Source organism: Ornithorhynchus anatinus, chromosome X1 (assembly GCF_004115215.2).
Source record: "Ornithorhynchus anatinus isolate Pmale09 chromosome X1, mOrnAna1.pri.v4, whole genome shotgun sequence".
NCBI classification, from domain to species: domain Eukaryota; kingdom Metazoa; phylum Chordata; class Mammalia; order Monotremata; family Ornithorhynchidae; genus Ornithorhynchus; species Ornithorhynchus anatinus.
Window position 1 is genome coordinate 106,579,702 of NC_041749.1, and position 25,149 is coordinate 106,604,850.

Sequence of the window (25,149 nt, forward strand, 5' to 3'; positions counted from 1 at the left end):
AAGACCGTGAGCCCCATGTGGGACAGGGTGTCCAACCTGATTGGCCTGTATCTACCCCAGCGCTTAGAAGAGTGCTTGTCACACAGTAAGTGCTTAACGAGTCCCATTATTATTATTATAAGCCCAGCCTCCCAGCACCCCAACGCACCCATTCCTTCCTGAAGCCGGGTGACCACCTTTGTGTGTCCCCGCCACATCCGGGCCCGCCCTGTCCTACCGCCTCGGTGGCACCCTGCTTGGGACCTGCCGCAAGGAGGTAACCAGAGCGCCCGAACCCTGTCGGGGGACAAAAACCACCTGCACCTTGTCTTCTGGGAAGTCTCACCCCGTGATATTGTTCCCCTCTTCTTCAATGGACCCCACCGATGCCTCCGGTCCCCGAGGCAAGAGGAAATCGTGCTGTCCACTAAAAACCTGCCTGGGGCGAGCTGTCCAACAAGGAGCAAACCCGTCCCCCCCGCCCTGCCCCAGATGGCCAGTGGCTTTCGCCAAATCAGGATGTGGGCTTCGACACCGGACAAAAAGTGGCGGATCAACCCGCCCTCTCAAACTCTTCCGAGTCAAAATGATGTAAGGGGGAGCTGATTAGGAAAAACAGAAATGAGAAAGAATAAAAATGTGATCGGCAAGTAGGCCTGCGCCCCTTAGCGTTTGCCGGTGAGGTTGAACCGCTGCCAGATGCTCTCTGGGTTATCCAGGATGGGAGAATTAATTAACTGATTACGGCATTTGTTAAGCGCTACGTGCCGAACGCCGTACCGAGCTCCGGGGTAGATACGAGATTATCACGTTGGACACAGTCTCTTCTCAGACGGACAACTGGTGCCCCCTACCCCGGCAAAACCTTATGGAAGGCCCACATCTCCCCCAAGAGGCTTTCCTTGACTAAGCCCTCCTTTCCTCTTCCCTCGCTCCCTTCTGCATCACCCTGCCTTGCTCCCTTCATCCCCACTCCCAGCCCCACAGCACTTATGTACACACCTGTAATTTATTTATTTATATTAAGGTCCATCTCCCCCTCTAGACTGTAAGCTCGTTGTGGGCGGGGAATGTGTCTGTTCATTGGTATCTTGCACTCTCCCAAGCATTTAGTACAGTACTCTGCACACAGTAAGTGCCCAATAAATACGACTGACTGACCGACTGACTCCAAACGGGGCTGGCAGTCTAAGAGGGAGGGAGTTGGACCCGGACGGGCAAAGATTGGGTGGCCGGGGGGGGGGGGGGGCGGGGGGAGGGGAGCAGAGCGTGAAGCCCCCAGAGAGAGAAGGTCTTTTATTTTTGCTGCAGCCCCCTTGAGGGCTCCGGACCCTTCTGCGGAAAAAGGACTGGTTTGGGAGGCCCGGGCCTGCACCCGGCCCATACCGTTGTGTGGCTTTGGCCAAGTCACTGAACTTGGGCCTCAGCCTCTCCTGCGGTAAAATGGGAGCGGATACTGTCACCGGTTTTCCCTGGCTCACCCAGGCTTGCGACTCACAGGTCCAAGGAGGTCACTGGGAGAAGAGCGCTGGGAGCTTCAGGGGCGATTTCTAGCTCTCGTGTCTAAGTGACGACGTAATCGCGCTCCAAGCGCTAAGCTCCGGAAAAACCGCTCCCGGGAGGTGGGGGTCTGTGTGTGCGTTGGGGGGGGGGGGGGGGAGAGCTACAAGCCCCGCGGCGCCTGCCGAAACTGGGCCGTGGCCAGGACGGCCAGGCCGAGCCGAGCTCGGCCGGGCGGCCCACGTTAGACTCTAAGGCGCCCCGTGTCTGATCGGATGATCTCGCGTGCAAAGACAGGCACTTAGCACAGCTTAGTTGAGCACTTAGTAAGTACTCAACAGATAAGAGCAGTAGCGGTATTTACTGGATGCCCACTTGGGGCACCGCACTGAACTAAGCACGCAGGACGTTCGACGCTGCCCAGCTTGCAGATGCCACAGAACCGAGTGGATCTGAAGTAATCCCCCCTGCTTCTTTTGGTTTATTTATTTCTGCAGGGGGAGGAGGGGAGAGAGGGGCTACTTTTCACGTGTGGCCTGAGGGGTAGGGCTTTCTCCCGAGACAAGGCTGACTAAGGCTTTGCCCGGCTTCGTCGGGGATTCCGGAAGCACAGGGTCAGAAGCTGCTGCCTCCTGGGGATTTTTCGGTCCATCTAATGATCCCCGATTTTGTAGAACCCGTCCATCTTCCCAGAGCGCTTTCCCATCACTGATCGCGCCTGGGAGGTAGGAAGGCCCAGAGAGGTTCAGGGACCTGGCTGACGCACCCCGGCAGGCCGGGACTAAAACCTGGATCTCCTTGCCTCCCGTTTCTATTTCCTACTTGGGCAAGGGAGCGCAGACCCGGACCCCGCCAGGACGGTGGCACGGGGCTGGCAGGTGGCAGACAGGCCGGGCTTGGGTTTCCCGGGGTCTGCCCCAGCACTGAGACCCTCCCCCGCAGCCCCGAGTGCCTCTCCCGGCCCCTGCCCCACGGGGTCTTGGCCGGGGGCCCCTGAAGCCGAAGGCTACCGGGAGGATTGTGGAGGTAAGGCTTTGAGGTCCACAGAGGTGGGGTCAGCGAGTCCCGAATGCGAGGGTCGGAAGGTGGCACGGCAGGCCATTCCTTCGGGCCAGCCCGGTCCGGTTATCCTGGGGACTAGCGCTTTTCCCGGAGCCCCGGGGACCGCACGCTTCTTCTGGACGTCGTCGCCCCCCCCCCCGTCCCTCCCGCCCCGTCTGGGTCCGGCCTCAGAGCGCCCCGTGATTTCCAGCCCCGCTCGAGCCAATCCTCCGGTAGAGACGGGTCAACGCTGGAGTGCGAAAGCAGGTGTATCTGAGGACCGCGGAACAGAGCCCTTCCGACCTCGATTCATCTTTCAAAACCTGCCCGGGGCCCGGGGGGGGGGGGGTCGGGGGTCGAGGGACGGAGGAGACCCGGCCGTCACCGACCTCTACTTGGTTTTGCTGTGATGTGTTCACATCCCAGATGGTGGGCACGTGGTTGAGGCTGTCGGCGGGTAGGAAGTCGGGAGCGTCGGCGATGTCCGAGAGGGAGTCGGCGGGCGACGAGAAGAGGGAGGTGTTCGAAAGTTCATCAAGGTAAGAGGGTTCCTAAAAGGGAAGGGAGGCCCATCAGAGAACTGAAGCAGGAGGGAAGCCGGCAGAGAGATCGGGGGCAGGCCGACGCCACGGAGGGAAAGGTCCGGGCCGCCCACCGTCGCCACCAGAGCCTCAGACGACCGCGTGGAGGGGGAAGGGAAATGTCGAACACGGGAAGACGTGGTGCCCACGACCGACGGGTTTACAGGTGCCGGGCGGCCCCGGCCCGGGCCCACCCGCAGCTCGGCTAGGGTTGAACGGTCGGTTGTCGTCCCGGAGAGAGGCCGACCCCCTTCTCCATCACCCGCGCGGAGCCGGTCGGGCCGCTGGCGGTTGCCGCGACCGACCGGGAGCTGCGGGGTGAAGCCAAGCCACGCTTCTCCCTTCTTGGGGGAGGAAGGGGGCCTGCCGACGACAAGTTCCGTATCCCCTTCCAACTAAGGGTCATCTGGTCTCTCGCCATCCCGGCATTTCCAGAGCTCCCGGCCCGGCCCCGAAGTCACGAGGAGGGGGCGTTGGGGCTGCAAGTGCGAGAGCAGGGGTAAGAGGCGATGGGTGGGCTGCTCTCCTGAGACATCCCCCCCGACCCACCACCTCCAGGGGGATCACACCCACCAGGGGCACCTGGGCAGTGCTGACGGCAGCACCTTCCCCGGCTGCCATCCCCGTGCACTTTGGAGGCCATCGGCTTTCTGGGGGCGGCCGACTCTTAGGTCATCCATTTGATGAGACCTAACTGCATCTGGCTTCTTGATTCTGAGGTAGTAAATCCCGCCCCCGCCCCCTGAGAGGGCTCTGCACATAGTAAGCGCTCGATAAATACTATCGAATGAACGAGAGATTGGGGGGGGGGGGGGGGAGGGGGAATTTCCGCTCCCCGGATGGCACGGGGGTCGGGTGGGGATTCGGCAGGGCGGAGAGCAGGAGGCGGGCTTGCCCCTCCCGAACAATTCTCCTCCTTTGCCTCCAGGCTTCCCGCCGGCTCCTCAAAGCTGGGGTATGTCCCCAGCAACTGGACAGATGCCAGGGGGGATCGTCCCCATTCCGGATACGGTGCCCCAAATCCCTGGTCTTACACACCCTGCGGACCGGGCCTGCCAGCCTTTCGCTGCTCCAAGGGCCGCGGGGATTCATGGGAAAGAGCAAGCAGGAGAGGGCTGCGGAAGGGTGGGCGGGCTGGGGGGAGCGAACGGGGGTCAAGGAGCCTCCATCTGGGGTCTCCTCAGACCCCGCCGGGAGTCCGGCCCAGACGGCGGGCTGCGAGGGCGGGCGGGACCACGCTAGCCGACCGCGCTCCTGGTGGGCCGCGTCACTGACCCCCACTGGAGGCCCACCGGGGCTCGGCCGCCATCGTTCTGGCTAGGCACGGTGGCTGTGGTTTCCCTTGGGGGTTGGGAGTGGGAGGTTGGGGGGGGGGGGGGGAGGAGTAACTGACCCGGATGAGGCTCCTTCGAGCCTAGGAGACTTGGTGCTCTCTCTCTCTCTCTCTCTCTCTCTCTCTCTCGCTCTCTGAGGCCTCTCACCTTAGGCTTTCACACGCGGCCCAAATCCCACTGCCCTCTCTCTCTTCCATGCCCCAAGGGTGACTTGCTTCTCACATTCTACATGCCCCCCATGCCCTCCAGCTCCCAAATGGCCAAACCCAATCCGGTCCCCACTCCCTCGCCCGCAGGTCCCTGGGACTTGGCGGTCGGCCGGCGATCTTTACCGGCTAGCGGGGGCCCGTCCCCTCTGCCCGGGCTTTTCCGGAGCCAGCTGAGGCTCTCTGGGCCGTCCCGAAGCACCAGCCCCTCAGCCCCGGCTGTTGGCGAGGACGCAGGAAGGGAAAGTCGGACAGGGGCCCGAGGGCAAAAAAAAGACCCCGGCCCTCTCCCGACCCAGCCCTCTCCCCGCAGCGCTGGGGCCGGATTTATGAGGCAAAGACCGAGAATCCCACTCGCCATCAGCCTTGTTCCCCCCCCCCCAAAAGGGTCTCGAAAGACCGCTAACCCTAGTCAGCACCCAACTCACCCTCTGTTACCCTGCTGGGGGGCAGCCCCCTCAATGGGAACGCAGCGTCGCTCTGACGGCCCCGGTGGCCCCCGGGCAACCCGGGGACAGTTCAGCCCTGCACGGAGGCAGACCACAGAAGCGGCGGAGCTGGACTTGAGCTAGGCTCAGGCGGGCCGCCCGGCTGGCCGGGGCCGGAGGGGCCGTCTCACCCGCGCAGAAGGCCCCGGGCAACCGTTGGGATGGCAAGGGTCGGCCACCCACGGAGAGACCCGCGGCGGGGTTTGGGTCCAGGTAGGCTTTTAAATCCGACGGGCCGTGGTTTGGGTTTTGGAAAGGCCACGGCTCCGGGAGAGTCAGGAGATCCAGCTTCCGGTTCCAGCTCCGCCACTGACCTGCTGCGCGACCTCGGGCAAGTCATTTAACCTCTCCGGGCTTCCGTGTCCTCATCTGGAAAATGGGGAGAAAACCCCCACTCTCCCTTCCTCTAAGATCGAGAGCTCCACGTGGGACAGGGACCGTGGGTCCGGTCTGCGTATCTGGGACCTTCCCCGGCCCTCGGAGCAGAGTCGGTACGCCTAGGTACGGACTGCTTAATAATTACTGGTATTATCGCTACTACCGTCATTATCGTCGCATCTTCCGGGTTGCCACTTCTCTTTTGACGCTTACTGGTCCAGTGGTCTTTTCTCCCCGGAGGCCGGGGCGGGAGAGGTGTTCTGTCTCGCCGGGCCTTGGCTCACCCCGGACCCTCGGTGGCGACCGCTGACTGACGGACAGAGAAGGCTGCTTTTCCCTTCGGGGTTCCTGGGGTTCCCGGTGGAGTGGGGGCTGGGGGGGGGGGAGGGGGGAGAAATCTGCATCCTTTCCACAAACAGAGCACTTCCCGGAAGTCGGGCGGCCGGTACGGTCCTCCGCCGACCCTGGGGAGAACGGGAAGTCCAGCTGCGAGCCCACCGCCACTCACCAGTGCGTGGACCGCACACCGTTTCCACGGAGAATCCCCTCGTCGGTGGGCGCGACAAGTGTGATTCGGGTGTGACTTCTGGCCGACGGCCATCCCTAGCGCGTCATCGACAGCGGCGTCTCAGGCCAACTCGGGGTCATCGGGTTACGAGAACAATCATCCCAGGACTCTGTCGTGCCTCGTCAGGGATCTCATTTGAGCCTCCCAGCCCGCTGAGGAGGTAGGAAGGGGCGAGGAGAGGCATTTCCGTTTTCCAGATGAGGACACCGAGGCCCAGAGAAGTTCAGCGATTCGCTTGAGGCCACGCGGCGGATCGGTGGCGGAGCCGGGCCTAGGAGCTTGGCCTCCCGGGCGCTCTTTCCGCGAGCCGGCTTCCGGTTCCCGTCCGTCGGGGCTGGCCCGCTTCCTTCACTCGTGCCACACTCGGGACGTCCGCCCCTCCCCTCCCCTCCCCGCCTCCCCCCTTCCCCCCAAATCCCCCGTGGGCCCACCGAGCTGGTCCGCGCCAGTGAGCGAAGGGCAGAGATGAAGGTGAGGGAGACTTACCTAGAGGCCGGCCCCTGCAGCCCGTACACCCGGACCTGCCACTCGGCCGCCGAGACCTGTGGGCTCGGGCCGGGGCCTGGGGGGGGGGGGGGGGGGGGGGTGTCCTACATGCAGTCCCCAGGGAGGTCTCTAGTTTCTACTGCAGGGCGGCCATCCTCGTCCTGCAGAAGGACACACAGGTGGCGGGCAGGTGGCCGCCCTCCCCTCAGGTCAGAGTAGCGCTGAGCGGGGCCAGGGCAGGCGGGGGCCGGGATGGGGGGGGCGGGGCGGAGGGGCGAGGGGAGGGGCGGCCTCGGGGCGGGCCGGGGCCGGGCCCTGGCTGATACTTACCCTAGGTATCCCAGCGGCGGTGTCCCTCTCGTTCGCTCCCTCATTCACCCATTCATTCATCCAACGCAGCGCCAGCCAGCCCACTTTTCCTGCACCTGACTAGTCCCCGTATATCCTGACACTTACTGGCTGACCTAACCTGGAACTTTCACTGGGGGCACCCGGGGGGCCGGGGGGGGGGGGGAGGCGGGGGGGGGGGAGGGAATCGGGTGGGGGGGGGGAGGTCAGGGGGCGGGTCTCTAGACTTACCCTTGGGGGCGAGCGAGGACCACGTGTAGGAGGGTCCGCTTGCCATGCCCCTCCTCTGCTAGCTGATATCCTGAGGCTGTCGCCTTAAACCCACCAACCTCGAGGCCGCCCACTCCTGGAAGACGAGAGTCCAGTCTTGCCCCTGCATGTACTAGGCCAGCTGAGACGACCGCTGCTGTACAGAATACGGGGGAGTTGATCTCAACTCAAAAGCAAAGCACAGTCTGCTCCCCCAAATCGAGCCCGGGTGACCAAGGCAACACCGGGGCCCCCTCTTTCCCGGGTACAGCCAAGGAACGACAGCTTTCCTCCCCGGGCGCGAGGCGGTTTTGGGACACATCCTCGTTTCGGGAGGCGGGGGGGTGGTCCCGAGAGCTTCGGCGGCACTCTCGGTCCGCACGCCTCCCCGTGTCCTGCCCCGGCGGTGAGCTCGAGAACGAGCGAATCCCGTCGCCCCTAAAGGGGACCCTACCCCTTCCTCCCTCCCCTCTCCTTGCCACGGCCCACCGGGCAGGCCGCCTCGTTCACCCTGCCGCGGGTCTGGGAGAAAAGGGTCCCCACGGAGACCGGGGCGGGAGGGCCCGGCTTGGCTCGGTGGCCGAGGACGGCGAAACTGCCTCCCGCGGAAGAGGAGGCTTCTTTCTGCAAACCGCGACCCGACAGGCGCTGGGCGAGGGGAGGGAATCAGTCAGTCGACCGATCCATCGATCGACCGGTCGGCCGAAGCCGAGGCCCGGTAGAGGCCCAGCGGGGGCAACGGAATCGACGGATCGAGATCGTGGCCCGGTAGAGGCTGGGTGGGGAAGGGAGGGCTCGGGAGGGCTCGAGGGACGAGAGGGGGTTAGCCAGTCCGGCTGCAAGGGGCTGAAGCGACAGCTCCGATTCCATTCGATCTCGGGGCTCCCCTCGAGAAACTGCTGGAAACTGGGCGAGCGTAAGTTATCGAGCGAGAGCGAGTCCCCTGGGGCGGCCTCTTAATGAATAACCGGCTCGAAAGCCTGTTCCTGCTCCATCCCCTGTTCGCTTATTAACCGGGCTCCCCCCAACCCCTCCCATTCCAAGCAGAAGCACAGCTGGAAAGTCACATGAGGCACTTGTGGGAAGCAGGAGGATGGGGGGGACGGGGTGGACAGGGAGGCGGGAGGCCAACGTGGATGACACACGGCGATCCCAGCGGCAAGAGCCAACGGGGGTTGGGAGGGCATCTGCCCGCGAGAGGGCGAGCGGGGCCCGGGCGCGCCCCCGGCCTGCGTGCACGCGTGTGCAGGCGGGGCAGTTGGGCCCATGTGTGGCCGTGTGCACGCGCGCCCAGCTGCAGCTTGTTTTTCTCTAAAATCCCAACGGGCCCAGAACCAAGTCAGGGCCCAGCTCGCAGTGAATCACTCTGGGCGGCAGAGACGTGAGGGGAGAGGGCGAACCAAGACGTGTTGCCAACGGGGCGGCCGGGGGCCGAGGCCGGTCCCAGGAGGCTCTCCGGGCGACTCTGTTAAGGGATCGGCGGGGAGGGGAAGGCGCCGGGGGGCAGGTACCTGCCCCGGCCCGCCCGGGGCCCCAGAGCTCCGCTCTCCCTCGGTTCCCGGCCTAAGCCGTTGGGACCCATCGGGGACCTGACCCTCCGACGGATGGGTCCGGGGGATTTGGCGTTTTCCACGCTTTTCCCACGTTCTCCCATGGCTTGGCCGCGTTCCGCGGAGCTCTGAACCAAGAGGATATCCCTGGATTCCCACAGCTGCTGTTTTTCTTTTCCCCGACTCTGGACTCCCACTTTTCCCCTCCCCCTCGCTCAAAATAACAGCCAGTCCTCCCCTTCTTCCTGGAAGTCCCTGCCCCTCTAGCCCGCTCCACGGCTTTGGGAGGCACACGCGAGGACGGCGATAGTGACGGTGTGAAAAAAACGGCGGCGGGGCGTCTTCCTCTTCCTCCTCCCCCCACTGAGATTCAACAAGTGCTAGAGAGGCTAAAGATGGCCCAAGACCATCCGGAGAGCCCCGGGGAACTGCTGGCCCTCGGGAGGGTGGCGCAGAGTGTTGCTCGTCATCTCCCCGCCCGTGGCCCGTTCCAGGTTTCCGTCCCCCTCCGCCTTTTCGGATCCCAGACCGCGGGTCCAACCCCAGGCCAGGAAAGCCAGGTCCGGGTCGGCCACGTCGGAGCCCCACGGGGGAGTTTCGGGGAGGCCTTTAAAGCTGGCTTTCCCAAGAATGCCCTTTCCAAGCTCTACCACGAAGCCCCTCTCCTCCCCACCCGGAAAGAAGGCCTCCCTCTGACCCAACGAGACATCCTACTGCCTTCTAAAGGACGGTGGTGGGGAAGCGGGGCGGGGGCTGGGGCGAGATCAGGATCCCAACGGCATACGCTCAGCAGAGTCGGAGCACGGTCCCGGGTGCTTCCATCAGTTGGAGGACGGACAAGTCACAGTCCTGGCTTCGGAGGAACTCTTGGGCAAACCGAGAAGACAGGGCGGGCCCAAATTCAGAAGCGTCAAATTAGAGGTAGAGCACGGGGGCCAGAGACAGAGAACAGAAAATGGAGGCGACGAGGGCAAGTAACAGAAACAGATGCAGAATTTACGGAGGAATGCATAAAGCGGGGGAGCGGTTCGGGGGCAATCCGGGAAGGCTTTCTGGAGGAGGAGAGTGTTTTTAGTTTCTGTCCCCGTTCCGAAATGCGGAAAGGGGACCCGGCAGTGGCCTGCTAAGGAATCCCCTCGGGGAGAGAGTGAGGGGGTCTGACAGACAGACCCGCTCTCCACCCACCGTCCGTCCCAGGTCCCGCGCAGTGCCTTGCTTTGCCTTTCCCAACTGGTTATTCGGGGGTGGAGGGGGGCACGCACCTGCGCATTCTGCTCTTAGGAGCACCTCGGGACCAGGAGAGCGGAGAGGGTGGCCGGGAGGGCAAGGGAACGGAGGGGAGGAGCCGGGGCTTCCGGAGGTTACGAGGCCAGACCGACTCCGCTGCGGATCCCGGTGAAAATGGGGGAAACCAACCCCCAGATCAGACTCGGCTCCTTTCTTGGGGGACTCCCCAATCTACTGCCTCCGGGAAGGAGACGGAGAAGTTAGGCTGGGGCTCGGGGATCCTTCCTCCACAAGCTTTGGGTTCAGGAGCAGCACGGCCCAGTGGAAAGAGCGCGGATTTGGGAGTCAGAGGACCTGCGTTCTCATCCCGGCTCCACCGCTTGCCCGCTGGGTGACCCCTGGGCGAGTCGCTTCGCTTCTCGGCGCCTCAGTTTCCTCATCTACACAAAGGGGATTCAATACCCGTTCTCCCTTCTACTTGGATTGTGAGCCCCCTGTGGGGCAGGGACTGTGTCCCACCTGATTAGCTTCTATCTACTCCAGCGCTTAGAACAGCACGTGACACACAGTGAGCGCTTAACCAGTACGATAGTAACAACAATAACCAAAAAAATGATCCTCTTTAACGCCCAGTGCCCGGCACAAACAAATCGGATCGAGCCACTCGGGTTCCCGGGTGAAATGGAGGCTGAGACGGGACAGAGAAGGGCGACCGCGAGACTCAAGGTGGGGGAGCTGCTTCCCCGGGGAAAGAGCCCGGAAAGGCTAAGCCTCCTCCCTCCGAAAGACGCAGGGCGAGAGGGGACCTGACTGAGGCTCACGGAAGCATGAACGGGGTGGAAAAGTGGCCCTGGGATGAGGGCACCGCCCCCCTCCCCCCCCCCGTGGGCGCTGCCGGGTGGCAGGGTCAGAAGAGGAAAGGAAACCCTGTTTCACTCAGTGGGAGGTTTTAGTTACGGGAGCTGCACGCCCCGAAACATCTGCGGGGACCGGAGGACTTGAGCGAGCTCCGCAGGTCCGAGGTCCTCGCCGGGAAAGTCAGGCCCGTTGAGGGGAGGCGTCTATCCTAGCCGTGAGGATGGGTGTCCAGCCGGGCAACCGACCCACGGTTCCGGGGCCGCCGGAGAGCCCCGGGCCGGATGGCCCCACTGACGGCCCGCGGCTCCCGGTTTTCGGCTACTCTAGTCCCCGGGATTCCTTGGCGACAGGGAGAGCACCCGCGGAAGCGGAGAGAGACCAAGAGGAGAGCCCGTGGAGAAGTGCCAAGCAGGGGGCGAGGGGGAGGACAGGCTTAGCGTTTATGCGCCCGGTGGCCGTTTCTCAATGCGCTTGGGAGTCTGGGGGGGGGTGGGGGGGGGGGCGGAGGGCAGAGACCCTGGAAGGGTCGACCGGAAGGAGGGCCCGACGGCCCGTCGCCCGAAGCGCCGTGCCCCCGCCCCTATGGGAAAGGTAACTGGCTAACGGCTGGCTTTACTGGAAGTCCAGGCTTCCTCAAAAGGGCCGGCGGATGCGCCGCCCGGCCACTACCTCCGCGCTCTTCTCGTACATCAGCGCTCGCATCGGGGCTTTAAAGGAAAGGAGGACCAGACCTCTCTCCCAGACGGCTGATGCCTTGGCAGATCAAACTGTCATTCTCGATTACGGCTGACCCGACCCATAAAATCCCGATAATTGATCGCTTCCCAGCTCAGGATGGCTGAGCCCGGAGGGCCCCTTCCCCCGCCCCTCCCCCAGCCCCCCGCCAGCCCTCACTTTGGAGCGGAAGGGCTTTCAGCGTGACGAATGTAAAACGTGCAGGGGGTCGGGACCCAAAGGCGGAGGGCCCGCGGGGCTGCCACCCGGCTCCTTCCCCTAACCTCCGGCCGCTGAACCGATTCCGGTGGCTCCCGCGGCAGCAGACCGTTGCTCACGAAGAGCCTGAGGGGACCAAATCCCCTGCGCTGGCTCGCTCGCACCCAGAAACGTTCCCCAGAGCAGGAACCGAGATCCGTTGGCAAACCGAGCGTGACCCCGGGAGAGGCGGCGCAGCCTCAGCTCGGAAGGGGATCCCGGCCGACCTGACCCTCCGGGGGGCCGGGCCGCTTTGGGGGCCCCGGACGGCTCTCTGTCCTCCGGGCCCCGGGGCCCCTCCAGCCGCCGCTCCCTCCTCCCGTCCCCACCCCGGCCACCCGGGACAAACGGACCCGCGGAGGCCAGTGGGCCCAGAGGAAGGGGACGGTGGGGAAAAGGAGGGGAGGGTTTCGACCGACTCTCTTCCCTCCCCAAGGCTCCTGACCGATAGGCGGGCTCCAGGCCGTGTCGCCCGGTCCCCTGGGCTGGCGGGAATTCCCGAGTTCAGCCGAGAAGACCTCCACAACCGGGCCTCTCCGGATACGGGCACTGGCTGACGGTCCCACCCGCTAAGAGACGCCGTCTACCTGGCTCCGGCTGGCTCCCCCGGCCTCCCCTGGCTCCCCCCAGCTCTCTAAGGAAAGAAGAAGAGAGGCAGGGTTACCTTGTTGAGCGCCGAGAACTGTAACCAGAACTGCGTCTGGGACATTTTTAAACGGCACGCGACCCAGTGCAACAGCAGCCACGGGACTCGCAGCGGAGAAAAATCCTCATTTAGGACAGCGGCCGCCGGGGACGGAGGCAGGGAGGGAGGGACCGGGAGAGGGGGCGAGTGCAGACGTGCACGGGCATTTAGGTAAAATTGGCCCTCAGAAGAAAGAGGAGAGGAAAAGTGAAATGAGTGGGGAGCCAGAAAAAAAAAAAATGAAGAGATCTGTCTCGGGCAACAGGGAGGGCTGCTTCCAGCCGGAGGAGATTTGCATACGCTCCTCGCTGTTCAGTCATTTAGCTGCCGCGCTTACTTCCTCTAAGTCCCGAGGCTGACTTTCAGGAAATGATGCCGGCTTGGTAAGTCAGTGAAATTACTGGCAGTATGATGAGAATTACTGTATGTGGTGTAATTTAGCCACAGATACACTGTAAACAAAGCTGAACTCCTCGATGGGCTTTGATTTCACACGGGGCGGAAATTCAGCCTCTCTGGCTACCCGGCCACTGTTCAATCGGCCCGTCCCCCACCCCTCTCTGATCCAGGCACAGCACACCAGCTGCTTTCCTGTTATTCGTTTTCCCTTTTCTTGGCGATCCGGGGGTTCGGGAAAATAAGGCCCGCCGCGGCTGAGCTGAGGGTGCTACCCCGGGGGGGGCGGGGAGGGGCGGGGGGCGGTGTGTCCCACGACCCAAGCCGAGCCTTGCCCTCCCCTGCCCAGCAGTTGCCACCCCTCGCGCAGGGCTCGAGGGGACAAAGGGCAAGGCCGAAGGGGAGCCGGCCAGGAAACCGGTCTCTGTAAAGTCACTCCCTTAAAGGAGTGTGGCCACGAAGCCACGGGTCCTCTTTTTGTCTTGCCTCTGCCCCCCACCTGGCTACTGGCCCCGGCCTCTTGGGAGGTGGGGGGGGGGCAATCTGGCATCCCTTCAAGTGGGGGACTCTGACAGGTCCCGGGGAGGATTCCCCCCCACCGCTCCCCACCCCGAACAGCTCCACAGAGATTCCCTGCCCAGATCCTGTGCTGAAGCAAGCCGTTTCCCTAGCTCCCAGGCTGCAGTGAGTCACAGAGATTCCCGCCCGGCGGTCCCCTTGCAGGGGCCACGCCTCTGCCCCCACTTTGCCCTCTTAGAGCAGATCAGCTCCTCATCAGGCTGCTGGCGAGGGCCCCCCCTGAATGGCAAATTTAAAAAAGAGGGGAGGGGGAGAGAAAAGAAAAAAACCAAAAACCACAAAAACTTTTGCCCAACACCCAAATCCGACGCCGCCTGGCCGGGATGGGCCGGGCCGGGCCGGGCCGGGCCGGGCCGGGCCGAGCCGGGCCAGCTTTCGTACGGGGCGAGTCGCCGGGGCTGAGTGGCAGAGACGATGACAGATGGAAATCCCAAGTGGCTGACCGCCCCTTAGACCCAGACAGGTCGGAGGCTTTGGGGGATATCTCTCGGCCTGCGGCACGGGGGTGGATTCGGGGCAACCAGGGTGGCTGGAAAAAATTCCTGCCCAATGGAAGCCCATGGCATCTGAGAAACGCCACCCAATTTCCCTCGCCAAGCCCAGCTGCGGGGGCAGAGGATGGAGGGCACATCCCCAGCCTCCCTTACCTTCACCTACCATCTTTTCTTTTTCTATTTTCTCATGGCATCTCTTAAGTGCTTACTACGTACCAGGCACTGAACCAAGCCCTGGGGTCGATTCAAGCGAAGCGGGTTGGACGCGGTCCACGCCCCACGTGGGGCTCCAAGTCTTAACCCCCATTTTACGGACGAGGGAACTGAGGCACAGAGAAGTGAAGTGACTTGCCCAAGTTCACCCAGCAGCCAAGGGGCAGAGCCAGGACTGGAACCCACGACCTTCCCAGGCCCGTGCTCTTTCCATCAGGCCACGCTGCTTCTCACCTTTCAACTACTATTTCATTCACGACTGCTCTTTCCCTCACTAAATCTCAAAGACACCGGCTCCGAGGGGGGTGACGGGGGCTCCTGCCTTTCCTCTCATAGGGGTTCCAACTTGGGGGGGGGGGGGGAGGAGGAGGAGGAGTGCGCGTACGTGCGAGGGGGCGTGACTCCGCCGTTCCCACCCCCTCGGCCTTCCCACTCCCAGCCTCGCTCCTCCCCGGGGGCTTCCAGTACGGTGCCTTGCACACAGTAAGCGCTTAAATCCTAGTACTGGAGAGAGATGAGAGCCGTCTCGCAGGGTTGAAGAGATGACAGATCGGGCCTTTCCGACCCCTCGGCTCTTCCGAGCCCGCCCGCCGCTCCCCGCTATCCTGTCCGGCTCGTTCTCCCCACCGCCTCATCCCCCGCTGCAGCCAACGGGAACTGTGGCCACCTGGGACGGGTGCGAACGCTTCAATCCTCGGGAGGCTGGGGGCCGAGGAGCCAATGCTCTCCCCTGGAGGGCTGCCCCGTTAGTTGAGCCTAGCCAGCCCCTCCGGGCTCTACCTCCCCACCCCCCTCCTTCCATCAAGATTCCAGGCCGACGCGGATCCTAAGCTGCTCGGCCTCGCTCCGGATCGGCAGCCTGGGACATTACTTCTGACGTGGGGAGGGGCGGAGGAGGAGGAGGAGGAGATGGTGGAGGAGGAGGAGGAGGAGGAGGAGGAAAATAACCAACCACTTTCTCTTGCTGGCAGACTGCCACCTGAGAAATCTGTCTTCCCGTCAGGGGGTTTGGCCGTCCGAGAACTGGAAGAGGATGGCTGTTGCAGTGGCATCTGCCCGGTGGGGAAGGAGCAGGGTGGGGAGAGGGAGGAGAGGGAGGAGAGGGAGTCCAACTACTACTCATCCCTCTGCCTCCAAGCACTGTACTCTCCCAGTGCTTAGTACCGTGCCTAGTACGCACTGAATATCACTGATCGATTCATTTTTTTTTTTTTCTTTCTTAACTCCAGGGAGAGCCCTGTCCCCGCAGTCAACCCCCCGGAGCCACGGTGGGCCCAACTCTCTCCTCTCTGGCTTGGAGACCACCTGTTGCAGCTGAAGTCTTTCTGTCTGTTCTTCCTGCTGAGGAAGCGAGGCTGGCCGGTGGGGCGGGGGAGGGGAAGAGTCCCGGAGTCACAGGAATGCGCTGACCACCGGACATTTCCCCAGCTGCTCCTCGCACTCACGCTGGAGCCGTGCATCAGCAGCTAGCCAGACTGCTTCGAAAGAGGACTCGGCCGGGGAGACCGTGCGGCCCGGCAACAAAATAAGGACCTTTTACCTGATTGCAAAATGTGCCGCTGGCAGCCACCCTGTCTCTGGCCTTCCAGGAACCTCTCGATTTAGGGAGGGTGGGGAGGGGGGAGAGGGTATCAACCCCGAGGGTCTCGCTCCCACGGCGGCGGCTACTTGCAGAGTAGGCGGTCTAATCGCCGCTCCCTCTGGGCACTGGCCGTAAAGCTAAAGGCGAAGGAAAGCTACAAAGCGAAGTGAGACTTTGCGGGTGGGGAGGAGGAAGTTAGGAGAGAACATGGGGGCGGGAGGGGGACCGACCCGCCCATCGACACCAATATAGGTACTGGGGAAGAGCCAACCAGATTATAACGATGAACTATTTCAGAACCAGAAGATAGAAAAACTGCGTTGGGGCAGAGACGGGCCACGGGTGGGTGGAGGGAGAGCCCTCTGTCCCTGGAAGAGCAGCGGAACGGAACAGGGGAGAAAGGAGGGAGGGAGGAAGGCGTGGGAGTTTGGCCCGAGGGAGGTGGGCACGGGGTCAGGCCCAGTGGGGTGTGCCAGGGCAAAAAGAGGACTCAACAAAAACCCCTTTGCGGTGACAGCTTTGCATTTTGAGCCAAGGGGTGAACTTGGGAGAGACTGAGAAGCACAGACCCAGTTGTGAGGTGGACTCCCACACGCACACCCGGTGGACACGGAGGCACACGTGGAAAGCGATCGGGGTTCGGCGGGGAGGCCAGGGAGGGCCAGGCAGCCCCAAAGGCTGTGGGGCCACGGAGGCCGTGGAGATCCGGGCCGGGGCCATTTATCTGTTTATCTGATGCGTTTTTTCTTCAGGTTTTCAGTCTCCCATCGCATCGAGATCACCGCACCAACTGGCAGAGCCCCAGGTTTTCAGCCTTTCTTTTCTCTCCCGCTCTCGGTGGGCCTCTCCGCGTCAGCTGTCCCTCTCTGACCTAGAAAGCGGCGCTTGGCTTCTGCCTCTGTTCCTCAAGCGGAGGCTGACCGGCCCACCAACCTCGGGCTAGCACTAGATGACTCCCGGGGTTCCCCAAGGCCAAAGGAAAAAAAGGGCCGCCTGACGTTCTGTGACCCGCCCGTTTCCCAAGGCTGTTTTTCAAACCGAACGCAGACTACGATCATTTACTCCCCACCTCCAGCGGCCTCATCATTCTTTCCATAAGATCGTGCGCCTCAATTCTCTTCTCCCAGTCAAAAAGCCCTCCAGAGCAACGGGCCAGGCTCCGGGCGCTCCCAGAACGCAGGCCGACTGAGAAGAGGGTGCTGCCTGTCCTGATTCGGATGTCCTTGGGTGGGTGGGGGGGGGCGGGGGGAGGGGGTGGCCCCGCTTCAGGCTAAGTGGCCGAACGACCTCAGCAGTCTCGACTGGGCACCTGCGGGGTGCAGAGCGCACTCTGAGGTGCGCTTGAGGGACGATGAACTAGTCAGAAGATACTCTCCGTGCCCCCGTCGAGTCTACCCGCTGCCGGACGGGCCCTCGTTCATCTGGAGAGATGCAGGCTGAGGAGGGGCAGGGCTGAAGTCTAGAAGATCCCCAAGGATGTGGACAGGGCAAACCCGGATTTACCCCTCCCCACCCCTGTAGTACCATTTCCACTCTGTCATTTGTTTCAATGTCTGTCTCCGTCTACCAGCTCTACTGCACTGTCCTCTCCCAAGCGCTTAGTCGCCAAAGGCAGCGCTCGAATCAGTATCATGACCGATAAGCCGGTTTCCTTCTGACTCCCCATGGGCTAAATGTGATTGGGAGCCAGTACGTGATAAACCACTCGGAGATGGGCTCGGGGTGGGCCCGACAGGGTTTCAGTCGAGAGCGAACCGCCCAAATGGACGACAGAGTTGGGGCTTAACCACCGTCTAATCCCCCTTCCCAGCATCCTAAAATGGCGGGGGGATCACCTTGAGAGAGGGAGATACAAATAGGGGAACCAATAACCCTGCAGGCACCAAGATATTTTCCTCCATCAACTCTGCCAAACCTGGTACCTCTCCCCAACTCAGAGCCCTCCAAGAGAGTCACCTCTTCCGAGAAGCCGCCTCCAATCAGCAGCCCCCACCATCCACTTGAATCAGCTCGCTCCTATCGGCCACCTTGGCGCTCGTGTCTGTGCTCTGCCCGTTTCTCACTCGAGCTCGCGGGTTTTCATCGCTCGTGGTGAAAATACTCTTCCGCCCATTGCGTGTCCGACCATCTGTGTCCGCTCAGCGCCCTCACTGGACCGCCCGCCTCTTGAGGGCTGAGACGAAGTCTCCGTCCGCTAAGCGACTATCCCAGTTGGTGCTCGGGACAACTGTAGGCCACGAAAGCGGGGGCTGTGGCGGCCCCCCGAGCACCCTCGCACGTCATCCGAGAAAAGACGCTCCTAAACAACGGCGTTACGTTTGGCCATCTCTGCAGATGCGATTTACATCCTTTCGAGGGTGGCAATATTTCTGGGAATCACCCAGAGGACAGTGCTCGACCTCCATTTACCGGTACAGTGCCCTGCACGCAGTCAGCGCTCAATAAATCCGACTGAATGAATGAATGGCGTGAGGAGGAAATTACCAAAAAACCCCCTCTCCCCCCTGCCATAAAGGCACCTCGATAGCCAAACATCCATAGCTACGGATCCTACAGGTGATACGTTAAGACTCCTCTTACCTCACGACAGCCCGCTGACCGCCGAGCAGAGGGCCCGGCTCCGAGAGGTCCCCGGGGGCCGGTGCCCCTCGGTTGCCACCTGTGGGCGAGGCGGCCGTTCCCGTCCCGGCCATCCTTCCTCGCGTCAAACTAAACCTCCCTGCCGTTGACTTCGAGGCACTGAACTGGCTCGTCCCCTCCTACCTCACCTCCCCGATCCTCCTATTACAACCCAGCCCTGCATACATCGCTCCTCTGACACCAACCTATCTCAATCTCGTCCGCCTCACTGCCGGTCCCCGGCCCACGCCCCGTCTCTGGCCTGGAACTCCCTCTCCCTTCGTATCCGGCAGACCGGCCCTCTCCCCATCTTCGGGGCCTTATTAAAGTTACATTTCCGCCGGGAGGCCTTCGCCAACTGAGCCCTCCCTCCTGCATCACCTAGGCACGTGGATCTGTACCCATTAAGCACTTGATAATCGCCCCACCCGAAGCCCCACCGCATTTACGTACAGACCCATCTGTAATTTATTTTAATGTCATCCTCCCCCTCTAGTCTGCGAACTCCCTGCGGGCAGGGATTGTGTCTCCCGATTCTCTTGTACTGTGCTCTCCCACGCGCTTATTTAGTACAGCCCCCTGCGTTCCATAAATACCACCGATCGTGGGACTGATTACCCCCTCGAAACGCCGGCTCTCCCCTCAGCTTCCCGCCCGGACCACGAGAAGTTGGCGCCACGACCGCACCGGGAGCATCGTCCTACCTAGCCGGACAAGACCGACGGGGAGGGGAACAAGTCATTCTGCCTTACACGAATGGGAAATTAAAAGGAGGAACCCTCCCATAGCCAGCCAGCAGCTATAATTAGCCCAGGGCCTCTAGGGGAGGAAAAGGGAGGGGTGGCTTGACTGCCAGCACGGTGACCTGACCCGAATCAATGCCGTGGCAGAGGAAATGAATGGTCGGCTGCTAGTGCCAGGGGCCCCGGAAGCCGGGGCCCGCTCTCTCATTCTGGTTGGGACTCCAGGTCGCCTCCGGGAGCCAGGTGAGCAGAAAGGGAGAGCGACGGCGGATGGACGAGGTCCGATCCCGGTGGCCTGGCCCGAAGGGTGATCCCGCTTGAAGGCTTTTCAGAGCCTCCTCTTTCTCTCTTCCCTTCCACCGGAGATTCACCCGCTCCATTTCCGCAGGCAGTTGGGTCTGGGGCCGGATTCTTGTCGATCGATCCATCGGTTTGACCGACGGAGCACCTACTGCGTGCAGGGGGACCGCGCTCGATTGTGGGGAGGGAAATAAGGTAAGAGAACTAAAAGACACGGTCCGTGCCCTCGGGGAACTTACGAACGGCGGGGGGGGGGAGACGCAAGCGGATGTTCACGCAGAAGGGAATCGTGTCGAGGCAGTCGTGTCGGACTTGGCCCCCGCGCCACGTGAGGATCAGAGTCTAAGTAGGAGGGGGAACAGGCATCGAATCCCCATTTTACAGATGGGGACGCTGAGGCCCGGCGTGAAGAGGTGAAATGACTTGCCCAAGGTCACGCAGCAGGAGGGCGGAAGAGCTGGGATTAGAACCCGGGTCCTCCCCTTTCCACTAGATCACACCGCTCCTTAAAGCAATATGACCCGGAGCGCTACAGGCAGCTGAAAGTGCAGAGACAGCAGCGTGGCTCCCCGGAAAGAGCCCGGGCTTGGGAGTCAGGTCATGGGTTCGAATCCCGGCTCTGCCACTTGGCAGCTGTGCGACCGTGGGCAAGTCGCTTCACTTCTCTCTGCCTCAGTTACCTCAACTGTAAAATGGGGATTGAGACTGTGAGTCTCATGTGGGACAAGCTGAATACCCTGTAGACCCCAGCGCTTAGAACAGTGCTCTGCACATAGTAAGCGCTTAACAAATACCGACATTATTATTATTATTATTACTACGGAGTAAGTACGGTGCCTTTTCGTACACGGGAGGTGATCGGTGAATACCGTTGGCTGACCGACCGCTGAGGCAGGAGTTGAGAGGCTACATCTGGGGAGAAGACGAATGAATAGGGGAAGGCCTCCTGGAGGAGGCAGGATTTCAGAAGAGTTGTGCAGACGGGGAGCGCTGCGGTCAGGCAGATTTCAAGGGGGAGGGAGCACCGGGCGGGGGGAAGGGGGGCCAGCAAGGGGTCGGAGGTGGGAGAGGTGAGAATGAGACACAGCGAGAAGGGGAGCTTGAGAGCAAGCTGGGGTGTGGTGGGAGAATTACCCTCCCGCCGCTTCAAAGCCTTATTGAATAATAATAGTAATAATAATATGGGTATCTGTTAGGCGCTTACTATGTGCAGAGCACTGTTCTAAGCGCAGGGGTAGATACAGGGTAATCAGGTCGTCCCACATGAGGCTCACGATCTTAATCCCCATTTTACAGATGAACTGAGGCCCAGAGAAGTGAAGTGACTCGCCCACAGTCACACAGCCGCCAAGGGGCAGCGCCGGGATCCGAACCCGTGACCGCGGGCTCCCAAGCCCGTGCTCTTTCCGCTGAGCCACGCTGCTTCTCTGAAGGCACATCTCCTCCAAAAGGCCTTCCCTAAGTCCTTTTCTCCTTTGCTTCAACTCCCTTTTGCGTCGCCCTGACTTTCTCCCTTTAATCATCCCCCCTTCCCAGCCCCACAGCACTTACGTTTCTATCCGTAATTTATTTACATATGTTAACGTCTGACTCTCCCTCTAGACTGCAAGCTCGCCGTGGACAGGGAACACGTCCCTTATACTGTTCTCTCCCAAGAGCTCAGTACAGTGCTCTGCACACAGTAAGCGCTCAATAAATACGACCGACCGACCGACCGACCGGCCTACTGAGAAGAACCGATCACTGTCGGGGAGCGAACGGCCGTCGTGTGCCTTCACGCTTCCGTTCGACGCGGAGAGCCAAGGAGAGCCAGTGGAGCTTTCGGAGGAGTCGGGAGTCAAGTGCGGAATGACCTCGTAGGAAAACATTCCGGGAAGAGGGAGGCCGGTGTGGAGGCGGACACCCGAGTCTTGCCGGGCCCTGACAAGCACCTGGACCAGAGCGCCGGCATCTGGATGGTGAGCAAGGGGGACAGGAACGGGAACCGTGGCGGAGGAAAGAGTGGCCGCAGGATACGGCGGCAGCCTGAAGGTGAGAAGCGAAAGAGGGTGACGAGTCGCGTATGACTATACCGAGGCCGTGGAGACGCGCGAGAGGGCGACTGTGTCGCCCGGGGCGGGGAGGTGGAAGAGCGGGTTGGGGAGGGAGGGTGAGGAGTTCGGGTTTAGACCTACGGAGTCCGAGGTGCCGGGGGGTGTCCGAGACAGGCTGCCCCGGAAGCAAAAGGAAAGGCGACATTACGTAGAGGCTAGATTTGGGGGGGGTCACCTCCACGGAGGCGGGAGCTGAAACCATGGGAGTGGACGAGCTCTCCCGGGTGGAGTGAGCGTAACCGAGAAGAGTGTCTGCTGTGTACCGAGCGCTGTACTAAGCACTTGGGGGAGTACAATACAACGCCGTCCCCTGCCCGTGAGGAGCTTACGGTCTAGAGGAGGAGCTTGAAAAGAGCCTCGAGGGACACCCAGGGTGGGATGGGGCGGGTAGAGAGGCGCAAGAGGAGCCAGCAAAAGAGACAAGGAGGGAAGAGGAGAACCAGGAGCCGACTCTGTCGGGAAAAGCGAGGGCGGGCAGCGTTTCCAGGAGAAGGCAGCAGTCGAGAGCGTCGAAGGCGGCCGAGCGGTCCGAGGGGATTAGGACAGAGTCCGGTCCGTTAAATCTGGCGAGGAGGGGGTATCGGTGACCTTGGAGAGCGCCGTCTCAGCGCTCGGCGAAGGGAGGCGAAGCCAGATGATAACGAAGCGAGGAGGGAGTGGGAGCGCAGGGAGCACAGGCCGTGGGTGCATTCAACCCGATCCAGGAGTTCGGACGGGAACGGGGGTGGGGAAACGGGGCGAGAGCTGGACGGCAGGCTGGGGTTGGCAGGGGGCTTTTTTTTTTTTTTTTGTAGTCTGGGGAGATTTCGCCGCGGTTGAAGGGGGGGGGGGAGCCTCGGAGGGCGAGCGATCGAAGACGGTGCCACTAAGGAGGTAGGAAAGTTGAGCGGGGATGGGGTCGGAGGGGAGCAGATCCAAAACCCTCCCTTAAGAGATGGCTGGGAGGGAAGGGGAAACGGACAGGGCGGGAGGAGAGGGTTGGGGGTGGCCAGGGAGGCGCTCATACCCGAGGCTTTCCACTTCACCGACGGAGTAATCGGCGAGATCATCGGGGCGAGAAGGGCCAGGGCGGAGGGAGGGATCTAAAGCTCTGGAATGGCCGGTGGGGGGCAAAGGGCACGGGAGTCACCGAGGGAGAAGGAATGTCGCTGAGCCAAGCGACGGTGAATCTGAAGAGGCAGAGGTTGGCCCGGTGTCCGGATTTCTGCCAACTGCCCCATCTTCAGGGCCCATCTTCAGAGCCCTTCTGAAAGCACAGCTCCTCCGGGAGGCCTTCCTGGATTCGTCTCTCATCCCCCCCCCCCCCCCACTGCCGCTTTAGCACTTCTACATCACCTGGGCACTTGGGTAACTCGCCCCCTGCCCCCGCCACGGGACTCCTGTCCAGACCTTTAAACTTGGGTGCTTCCCCCTACCTGGAATCGTGCGTATACCTACGATTCCATTTATCGTGATGGTATGGACGCCTACTCGTTTTGCTCTGTTGTCTGTCTCCCCCGTTTAGACCGTGAGCCCGCTGTTGGGCAGGGATGGTCTCTATCTGCTGCCGAACTGTACGCTCCAAGCGCTTAGTACAGTGCTGTGCTCACAGCGAGCGCTCGATAAATACGACCGGATGAATGAACCGATGATGGTACCAGTCTCCCTGGCTAGACGATAATAGTAATAATAATGACGGTATTTGTTAAGCGCTTACTGTGTGCCGAGCGCCGTTCTAAGCCCGGGGTAGACACGATAATAATAATAATAATAATAACGTTGGTATCGGTTAAGCGCTTACTACGTGCAGAGCACTATTCTAAGCGCTGGGGTAGATACAGGGTCATCAGGTCGTCCCACGTGAGGCTCACCGTCTTCATCCCCATTTTACAGACGAAGTAACTGAGGCACAGAGAAGTTAAGTGACTTGCCCACAGTCACGCTGCTGACAAGTGGCGGAGCCGGGATTCGAGCCCGTGACAGGGCCATCGGGTCGTCCCGGGTGGGGCTCACGGTCTTCATCCCCATTTTACAGACGAAGTAACTGAGGCACAGAGAAGTTAAGTGACTTGCCCACAGTCACGCAGCTGACAAGTGGCGGAGCCGGGATTCGAGCCCGTGACCCCTGCCTCCCGAGCCCGTGACAGGGTCATCGGGTTGTCCCGGGTGGGGCTCACGGTCTTCATCCCCATTTTACAGGTGAGGGAACTGTGGCACAGAGAAGCAGAGCGGCTCGGCCAAGGTCACACAGCAGATAAGCGGCGGAGCCGGGACTAGAACCCCACGTCCCCTGACTCCCAAGCCCGGGCTCTCGCCACTAAACCACGCTGCTTCTCTAAGCCCCTGGAAGCCCCTTAAAGGGCGGGGATCGCGTCTACCGCGTCTACACGGGACGGCGGGGGACCAAAGCCGGAGATAGCGGGAGCAGCACTCGAGCGCCCGGTGGTGCGGCACGCCGTACCGTGCGTTTGGGAAGTACGGGATGGCAGAGGGACCCGTCCGTCCCCCCCCCCCCCCCCCCCCCCAGGGAGCGTACCCTACTAACGGGGAAGACACATGGGACTCTTGGTCCGGGATCAGACCCGGGTTCAGTAGCGGGTTCTCGAGCTTTGGCAGCAGCAGCGGTATTTACGGAGCCTCTGCCTCGCGCCCAGCGTTGGCCTGGGGCCCCGGGAACGGACGGCAGAAATAAAGGAGGCAGTTCCTACCCTCCGGCAGCTGACAATCTACCGGGGGAGACAAGCGGATCCAACGAAAGGTCAGACAACTGCCGAGAGAATAAGTACACAACGATACACGCGATAAGAACAAAAGCCCCGAAGCAGCTGAACAATCAACAACTAGTCACGGGGGCCAAGGTGGTTGATGGGATGACATGACCAGGAAGCCTCCTGGGTGGGGGGGGGGGGGGGGGGCGGGGGGGTGATTTTTTTCTTTTTACAAAGCTTTGAAGACGGGGGAGGGGTGGGAGGGATGTGGTTCGGCTGACTAAACTCTAAACCGAAGACTTAGACTGTACGTTCGTCGTGGGCAGGGAACGTGCCTACCGACTCCGTCGCGTCGTACTCTCCCAGGCGCTTGCTACAGTGCTCTGCACACACACGGTAAGCGCTCAGTAAATACTATCGATGGATTTAAGGAGGGAAGGCGTTGGATGCTGGGGGGAGCGTCCGAGCAGCGAGCGGGCCGGACCCAGGACAGCCGCCAACGAGGTCCAGTTAGCTTTACTGGGAGGAGCTAAGAGGGCAAGCCGACGTGAAGCCAGGGAAGGGACACTTTAGAGGGAGACGGCATTTTTTTACGGTATCTGTTACGCGCTCGCTATGTGCCGGGCACCGAGTAGATATAAGCTAATCAGGTTGGACAGAGTCCCCGTCCCACGCGGGGCTTACGGCTCTTAATCCCCATTTTACCAGATGAGGAAACTGAGACACGGAGAAGCGAAGGGCCTCGCCCGGGGTCACGCGGCAGACGAGTGTCCGAGCCGGGATCGGAGGTTTCGGGAAGGCACACGCATCCTCTGCTCAGGAACCTTTCCCAACGGCTCCTCCTCCTCCTCTTCTTCTTACCGTTCACAAAACCAACCGCCGTCTGCTGTTGGGATGCTTCGGCCGTACCCTCCCCCGGTGCCGCCCTCTGGGGCCGGAACGTAATCGCCGGCCGCGAAAGCTGTCTGTCTGAAACTGGACCAGGCGGCCCAC

General features: G+C 61.8%; 1 protein-coding gene across 3 annotated transcripts in view; it reads right to left on the reverse strand.

Moving 5' to 3' along the window:
- The window catches only part of SBNO2 (strawberry notch homolog 2), a 132,224-nt gene that overhangs the window by 31,829 nt on the left and 75,246 nt on the right, over nt 1-25,149 (reverse strand). For 2 of the 3 annotated variants that reach the window (XM_029050649.2, XM_029050650.2), the window contains exon 5: nt 2,910-3,071. In XM_029050649.2, coding sequence (XP_028906482.1) covers nt 2,910-3,071 — 162 coding nt within the window. Of the gene's footprint in view, nt 1-2,909; nt 3,072-6,015; nt 6,286-25,149 lie in introns of those variants that run through there. The other variant, XM_029050652.2, reaches the window with a different exon arrangement.